General features: G+C 47.9%; 1 protein-coding gene and 1 long non-coding RNA gene across 2 annotated transcripts; one reads left to right on the forward strand and one right to left on the reverse strand.

Moving 5' to 3' along the window:
• Positions 1 to 378: 378 nt before the first annotated feature.
• On the forward strand, positions 379 to 8,207 carry FAM110C (family with sequence similarity 110 member C). The gene is made up of 2 exons (XM_045447909.1): positions 379 to 1,552; positions 5,509 to 8,207. The coding sequence occupies exon 1, from the start codon at positions 555 to 557 to the stop codon at positions 1,518 to 1,520; it is 966 nt and encodes a 321-aa protein (XP_045303865.1). The 5' UTR covers positions 379 to 554; the 3' UTR covers positions 1,521 to 1,552; positions 5,509 to 8,207.
• LOC123581712 lies at positions 2,918 to 4,675 on the reverse strand. The gene is made up of 3 exons (XR_006703954.1): positions 4,579 to 4,675; positions 4,054 to 4,266; positions 2,918 to 3,081 (listed from the first exon to the last, which is right to left on the reverse strand). It is a non-coding gene; the product is annotated as an uncharacterized LOC123581712 (long non-coding RNA).
• Positions 8,208 to 8,510: the final 303 nt, after the last annotated feature.

The following is an 8,510-nucleotide window of genomic DNA, read 5'->3' on the forward strand; positions in this document are numbered from 1 at the left end:
AGTCTCTCCTAGGTGCGCAGCCCACCAGACGCAGTCGGCCCCGCAGCCCTCCGCTGATTGGCTGTGCAGGGCGACGTGCTGCTGAAGACCTGGCGTGCCTACCCAGCGGGGGGAGAGGGGCGGGGCCGGCGGGAGGTGAAGGGCGGGCTCCCGAGGTCAGTGAGGGGCGGGACCCGGCGGGAGGTGAGGGGCGGGGCCAGGCCGGGGGTGAGGGGCGGGGTCCGGAGGGAAGTGAGGGGCGGGGCCGGGGCGAGGTGAGGGGCGGGGCCCGGCGAGGGGCGGAGCTGCAAGCCGAGCTGCCGGGTGGGGAGGAGGTGGGGGGCTGGCGGGGCGGAGCGGAGCCTGGGGGCGGGGCCGACGGGGCGGGGCGGGGCGGGGTCGGCGCCGCTCGCCCACAGGTGTGGATTCGGGTTAGTTCAGACCCAGGACCTGGGCAGGCTGGTAGTTGGGCGCCATTCTCCGCCCGGCGCGGACTTAGGAGTTGGCCCGAGACGCCCGGGAGCCGCAGGCGGAGGGGTGTCCGCGGGGCACCGAGCACCAGCAGAGTCCGGAGGATGCGTGCCCTGCCAGCCTCGGACGCGTCCCAGAATGAGCGGAGGCGGACCGGGGTCCCCGAGGCCCCCCGGGCGCGGGACGCGGCGGTGCCCGCACGCAGGAGCGCGGTGGAGAGGCTGGCGGCCGACCGCGCCAAGTACGTACGGGGCCCGCCCGGAGGCGGCCCGGGCCCTGCTCCCGAGGGAAGCAGTACCAGGACGAGCGAAGGGCCTGCGGGCGACCCTCGGCCCCCGGCCCGCGTCCCCGGTGCCGTGGCGCGCAGGGCCATTGCGCGGAAGCCTCTGAGGCCTGACTCGCTGGTCATCTACCGGCAGAAATGCGACTTCGTCCGGGGACAGGGCGCCCACACCTCCATGGGGGGCCTGGTGAGGAAGCTCTTCCAGGGGCCGGGCAGGGACAAGACGCCGCTGCCTCCGGAGACGACCCGCGTGGGAGGGGAGGTCAGGGCCGGGCCCGAGGGGGATGTCCAGCCCGAGCCCGGCTCCACGGCGGCCTCCGCGGCCCCCGGCGTTCCCTCGCCCCCGGCGTCCCCCGCGCCCTCTGGGACGCCCAGCAGAGTCCGGGCTGCGCCTCGGGGCCCGGAGCTGCGCGGGGCCAGGCGCGGGGGGCTGCAGCGCTCGCAGTCGGACCTCAGCTCCCGCTGCTCCGCGTCTTTGGCGGAATTTGACACCTTCTTCCAGTTCTGCGGCCTGGAGCCCGAGGTGGTGGAGGCGCTCGGGAGGGAGAACTTCTCGGCGGGGTCGGACCGCGTCACCCTCAAGGTTCGAAGCGTGAGCGTCGCCACCTCAGACAGCGGCTTCTCCCGGCACAGCGGCGGCGAAGAGGGGCTACAGGAGGAGGAGCTGACCGAGCAGGTGCCCAGTACCACGTCGGTCGTCGACAGGAACGCCCGCATCATCAAGTGGCTGTACACCTGTAAGAAAGCCCGGGAGACGCCCGGCCAGGGGCTGCAGGGCCCGGCGTGACAGCTCGCGCTCTGGGGAGACTTGGACCGCAGGTGTGCAACCGTAAAGCCCGGAGGGGTGTCTGTGAGGGTTGGTGGGGTTGGCCGAGTTGGATGGAGCCAGTTCTCTAACGCTGCACGGGACCCTAGATACTGAGACACGGAGGTTCTTGCCTCCAAGGGACTGCCGCTGAGGAGCGGAAGAGCCACCAACCCAGGTCCCCGAAGACCCAGCACCCTTTCTTTTGAGTGTTTTGCTTCTGACTCCCTGGAATGGTAATTCTGATAAGAGGAGAAATTAGAGTTATGAAATGCTCAGTCAGAGAGCGATTATCTCCTGTGTTGACAACAGCCCGAGAGCGCTAGGGTCTGTGGGAATTGAACTGCAGGCACCCCGAGGTTGCATCAGAGCTTACCGGTCCACCTGCAACCCTAGGGTGGGACTGCCACCTCCCCTCCAGCAGAAAGAAAGGCTGTGTGCATGGTCCTGGAGGCCTTCGTCGAGCGTGTCAGACAGGGAGGACTCTACAGGATCTTACCAGGTTGGCATCCAGTTGGCTGCCAAGGTCTCCCTTTGGCTAAATTTTGTTTGTTTTGAGAACTTTCTAAGGAGGGTCTTAGTTCACAAGAAGGGACATCTGTTTGTTGAACTGGACCCAGTTATAACTGGGTGTCTTTGAAATCCACACAGCTGTGATTATGTAGTTTATTTGCCTTTTATGATCATACAGGAGATAAATTTCCTGCCCTTGGACAGCAGTAGTACAGGGTTGTTCTCAAGTTATTTTTCACTGAGGAACTAAGGAATGTTTATCCTTATGACACCTACTCTTCCTTCCAGGCACATGTGGTGAGGGCATTTTGGGGGTAGTGAAGGGAGAAGAGAAGCTATCTTTTCAGGGTTCTCTTTAAGACCCAAGAATTTAAACATTGCACTGTATTTTTTTCTCTTACCCTTCAATGACAACTTGCTATCGATTTTTTTTTTTTTTTTTAAATCATGAGATGGAAGTTTTTTGTCTGCCCTTGATATAAACTAAGTGAAGACACAGTGTCAGTCTTAGGAATGGTGGGGAGGCCACTAGAAGACATGTTTATGGACTGAAGAAGGGCATAACTTCCCTGAGTAGCCATGGCCTTAGCACAGACGTGAAAATTAACAAGGAGAAATAGATTGGACTCAGAAGAATTGTGACTTAAGTTTTTCCACATAATTTATTGAATGTGATTGAATACATAGGCAGTGAGAATTTAAATTAAAAAATAGCAAGAACAACACATTGTATTTTTCACAAATTATCTTCTGGAACTGAGGTGAATACGTTCCCGCGAAGCTGCCATGAACACGTTGGTGTCGAGGAGGAGAGTGGTAGGGACTGGCATGGTTCGTTCTAGAGGGACATGGTTAGTAGACAGAGCACTAAATGGGGGAATTGGGAGGTGTCTTCCCCTAGAATTACTCCTGCGCCTTAGCCTTCTGTTGTCCATAAAAGGAAGGCAGATAGGCAGATAATTTCCAACCTCTCTACTTTTTTGATTCTGTATAGTTAATAGTCTGTGTATCTGTGTTTCATGGTTGGAACCTAGAAAAGGAAAACAAAACCATTATCTATTGGAGTATGTAAAAAGTAAATGTATAAATAAGTTCCCTCCAGCTTGCCATAGCACACAAAGAGTAGGTAGAATTGGGGGTATAAATAGCGCTGAGGTAACAAGATGATGCACAAACAAAACAAAATAAAACCTGACACAGTAAAGATCAACACACTCCATTCTGTTTTTTTTAATTAATTTTTTTTTTACATTTATTCATTTTTGAGAGACAGAGAGAGATAGAGCACAAGTGGGGGAGGGGAAGAGAGAGAGGGAGACACAGAATTCAAACCAGGCTCCAGGCTCCCAGCTGTCAGCACAGAGCCTGACGCAGGGCTCGAACCCACGAACCGTGAGATTGTGACCTGAGCCGAAATCGGACGCTTAACTGACTGAGCCCCCCAGGCACCCCAACAGACTCCATTCTTATCCCTCCCAACCCAGATGTACCCTCACGTCCAATCTCCAATGTCAAAGCAGTGACCTTGAAAGTGAGTTTAGGAATCCATCTGTGAAGTGACTTTTTGAAGCCCCTTTTAGGTTTAAGCCTATGAAAAATGGAAGAAGCTGGATTAGCTTGTGAAAACATTCACTTTTATGACAAAGAAAAGTAGTTGAGGCAAGAGGAAAAGTGACAGAAGATTTAGGAAACTGCCAGGGTGACTCCATGCAGGAGAGGAGTGGTTTTCCCTTTCCCTTAATCTTACTGGTTCAAGTGGGAAACTGTCATCTTCCTTCTGAGCTGTTTGCTTTTGCTCAGAGAAGGGAGATGGGTGTGACCAAGTGACCGCCTGCCATTCTGTATGTCACTGACAATCACCAGCACTGAAAGATCTGCTTCACAAATTTGCTCCCCTAAAACCGTAGTTCGCATTCTTTGAAACTTCATTGCAGGAGACCCAAAGTCTGGCTGCTTGGGTGATCCTGGAGGAAGTGAGTCCCCTGGGCTTTGTTCAACTCACTGGGACTGTGCAAATTCTGTGCATGACTGCAGCCCCTCAACTCAGCACCTCCAGATGTTGGTCTCTTCAGAGGAGAGCCAGCAGAGAGAGACAGGACCCAAAGCACAGAGTGTGGCAGCCACTATCCCCCTCTGCGAGAGTCATCTGACAGCTTGAACAAAAAGGGTCTTCACGGGCTTACTTGTCTGATGCTAATTTCTTGACTTCTGGAAGCTGTGGAAGCAATAATGCAAGCTGTAGTTTTTCTCTAGTTTATCAGGATATTTGTGTGGGAATCCATATGGATTCATTTTAGGATTTCATGAAAAATTCAGAAAATCTGAGATGAACAAAGGTATTCTTTCTAAATGAGAAGGAAAACAAATATATTTTATATAGTAGCCTTTGTCCTTTGGTAAATAGAGATAAATTAAAATAAAAATATCCCATCACAAATTAAATAAGAAGTTCAAAAGTTTGTTACCCAATAGAGTAAAAAAGCTTACTTTTCAAAGTTGAAAATATCAGAACTGGAGAATAACATACAGAATGCACATGCAGTCCCACTGGGGATCTGTGAGCAGTAGTTATACATGGGTAGTTCGGGCATTCTGTTTCCCAGTGTGTATTTCATGAACGTTGCTTTTCATCTGCTGGTGTTTAGTCATCTTCCTGTCCTTCAAGTCAGCACAATGGTAGGGCTGCCAAGAGTTAGGTCTCTCTGGTTTTCTGTCTTTCTCATAGAATATAAAAGATACTGATGTCAGTATTGCTGTAAAAGAATGGCACTCTGTTCTTTGGGCTAATTAGGGATAAACATTGTTCATTTTCAAGGCAAAAAGCTCAGATGTTCTCACACTTCTCTTAGATACAAGAAGGAGCAGCAGAAGCTCACTGAGAGCTGGTAGGGTAGAACTGTGTGTCCTCCTTTGCAAAGATGCCCTGGGGGTAGAGCAAGCTGGGACCAGCCTTTCTGCTCTTTTCTTTTTTGACCTGGGAAGCTCTCCAGTCACCCTCTGAGACTGGGTTTTAGGTGAACAAGTGGCTCGAGTAGCTAGAAGGCCACCCCTTTCTGTCTTCAGGCCAGCCCCTGGGCCTTTCAGAGAGCTTTGTGTGTGAAAAGGGCAAATCTCCCAGTCTTCACGTATTTATTTGGACTGCCTGCCTTCTTTTCAGTTTGTTGTCAACCTCTGTGATGATTAGCACTGGCCTGACCAACATTAAAGATAACTTTTCTAGTTGGAGGCAAACAGAAATTTGAAAAGTCTATAAAAAGGCTTGAGGGGAATGACTGTTCTCACAGAAACCAGATGATAGCTGCCTCTGCTAAGGCTACCAACTTCTTTTCACAATTGAAAATACTGAAGATACAACAAAACCAAAGACTAAGGGACCCAACTTTGTAGTATCATTTTGGCTTTACAACTTTTGCCTGGACTCACTGGTGTTGATTCACTGCCTTTCCTTACTCCTCAGGACGCAAGGCTTCCCGACTGTGGGGGCTCCTTGAAGTATGTCATGGATGACTGGGGACCCAGGGCCATCCTCATTGCCACAGGATTTGTCCGATGCACCCAGGTGGCCACGTGATTGCTGTTTTCTCAGGAGTAAAGCATCCCATTGAAGAGCTTACATAATTCAGAAGGTTTGAAATGCTATGGAGAAGAAGGGACCCGGAAATCAGCTGAGCCGTAGCTGTGAAGACACAGCTGAAGCTCTGGGAAATATTTTCTTGCTTGAGGTAGACCTATCCTTGCTTCCAGAGGGCAGCAGAGGAGGGGAAAACTGCTTGGAAATATTTTCAGGGGCATGTTTTGCCTTGCTTGTTGACAAAGAGGTGCCATGATGAATTTTAATGATATCTAAATTGATTTTAAAAAGAAAAAAAGGCAAAGAGTATGAAAACCAAGCATGAATATTGTAGTATTTACTGCCTTCAATCAGATTGGACTGTTTGGCACCAATTAAATCAAAATTCTGTGATCACGAGAAGGTACATTCTACTTAAACACTGTGGCTAACCAAGAGCAAACCCACACTCACATACTCACACTTACACCTCCATTTTATGAGCATCACGGCCACTTAATCTGCAAAAAGCACTTTTAAAATAAGTTGAGGACTACAAGGTCATTTTAGTGATGCCACTCCTGTTGGGTTACAGACGTGTGGACGTGCCATTAAAAGAGAAGTTAGAGTTGATACCACTAAAACCCCTGGTTTCGATGGCTGGCAGGAGAATTGAGAACTTCCTTTCCTCACATCCACAGCAAGCTTCCTCCTTTGCACCGTGTAGCGCATGCCTCCACGGGGCTCTGGTTCCCAACTGTCCGAAGCAGAGAGCCATGGATTACGTGGAACACACCATGCCCATATGCCTAATTCCCACCTCCATGGATCACACACATCCCAGATACGGCACCAGCTTACCTTCTCTGCAAGGGATGTGTTTGAGACCAGGGACAGGCTCTGGACTGCTGGCAGACTCCAGGATCAGAATGCTGTCAGTAGGGAATTACTGTGACCCTAGCCCATTCCTGACACCCAGGCTGCATATATTTTATATTTAGAGGCTTTGGAGATAAATTTTATATCAATGATGACAACCCAAAGAAAATTTGTAACCCAGTTGACTCTTTTGAAGCTTATTGTGTTTCAACAAAATCTGTCTCTTCAGGAACAAGTTATGGAGAACAATATGGAGGGGAGAAAAATGGGCTTCTCAATGGTAGACCATTTTATAAACCAATACATTTTGATATGTTCATGTACTTGTTTAATATTGTGTTCTAATTTTGTAACTTTTACTGTGAGAGTTTGTCTTAGAGCTACTTACTATTTATTTTTACCATTATTGGTCTCCAAATAGTTTTCCTTAATATCATATGGTTTTAATTTTTATCGTACAGCTTTAAATCATTTTCTCCTTGGTATTGTTTTTGTGTATGTTGTTTCATTCAATATTCAACTTCTGACTGTAAGCAGAGTACTCACTACTCTATAAAGTACTCAGTACTGTAGTGATATGTTTTCAGATAAATCCCACATATGCATTTTTGGAGGCTCTGTTGGCCCATGGATGTATCTTTCTCATTGTAGACTATTTAAAGACAACAGTTCCATGCTTTAAGAATTTTCTCTCAACTGTTCCTCTAAAAAGCCTGCTGCTTTGCTGTTGAATGGATTGTGGTTTAAAAAGATAATGTCAAAGATGAGAGGAGGTTTTTTTAAAAGGCTCTTTACATATGCTCAGCTCCCTTATTTGCAGATGTTTCATTAATTGTACATGTCAGTGCTTCAAGTAAAACTGTTCTGTGCCTTTCTTCTGTCAGAATAGGATGAACTGACACCTCAATCATATTTACCTTAGATAAGAATGGCGCAGACTCACCAGACCCACATAAACAAATTGGTTGTATTTAAAAGCACCAAGATCTTCCAGAAGCATCTATGCTTCTGTGGAGGTACTGGGAAGGATTCAGCCCTGAGCTAATTCAGAAGCAGATCTCGGAGGTGGGAGTGGAGAAGAGGAACAGCATGTCTCCAGGCTCCAACAGGGGCCATTGAGGGTCTGTCTCCTCCATTCAGGTTCATGCCTTAGTGTCAGGTTCCAAGTGTGCGGGAGGGGAGAAGTCCCTTCTTAACCCTGAATTACCCCGGTCTGCTAGGAGACTTTGAGAAAATCAAATTTGAAACTCAGTCTGAATGCAAAGCTTGTAATTGCTTCTCACAAGGATAACAATAATTACTAATGCAAAATAGTTTCGTTTGTTCATGAAAGAATAACATGTAAAATAATATGATTAAACACAATGAAAACAAATAATTATTGATAAAGCAAGGAAAATAGCTTGACAGTATCCTTTTCACTAATATATGGGTATAGATTAACAATGCCCCTGACTGAAAGGTACTTATGTAACTGTAAAGTTTCCTCATAGACGGTTTTTAAACTACTGGTCACTGACACTGACATAAAAAGAAGGCTTTATTAAACATTGCCCTTTTCAGTAGGTTCAAAGTTCAATGCCATGGTTACAGTTGGTGATACCATAAAACATCAGGCCCAGGTGATTGTTATGGTGGTTTTTAAAGAGATTTTTCTACACACTACCTGCAACTAGAGTGCAATATTATGTATTCTGTATTAAAGAAATAAAGTATTTTTTATCATTTCTTACTCTTTATGAATCTGTGCAGCGTAAGGACACTGAAGCCAGTGTGCATATTGTAATCACTCCTGTCTTTTGTGTCTCCGTTTTCCCCTAATATGAGATTATCAGCAAAAATGAGGAAGTCTTGTAGGCAAGTCAGGTGGCGTGGAAGTCTCTGGCTCTCTCTGGAAGTGGAAGGCAGTATAAACAGTTCTGAATATTCAGCATGTTGTTTTTCTTTAATTGTTTCATCAGTCTTTTGCTTTAAAATATTTTCACTCATGTTTTATTAATGTCAATATTGGAAAATGGGCACAAAGATAA

Source organism: Leopardus geoffroyi, chromosome A3, assembly GCF_018350155.1.
Source record: "Leopardus geoffroyi isolate Oge1 chromosome A3, O.geoffroyi_Oge1_pat1.0, whole genome shotgun sequence".
In the NCBI taxonomy this organism is placed as follows: domain Eukaryota; kingdom Metazoa; phylum Chordata; class Mammalia; order Carnivora; family Felidae; genus Leopardus; species Leopardus geoffroyi.

Coding starts and splice junctions, on each gene's coding strand:
- FAM110C (XM_045447909.1), top strand. CDS start 555: ATGCGTGCCCTGCCAGCCTCGGACGCGTCCCAGAATGAGCGGAGGCGG.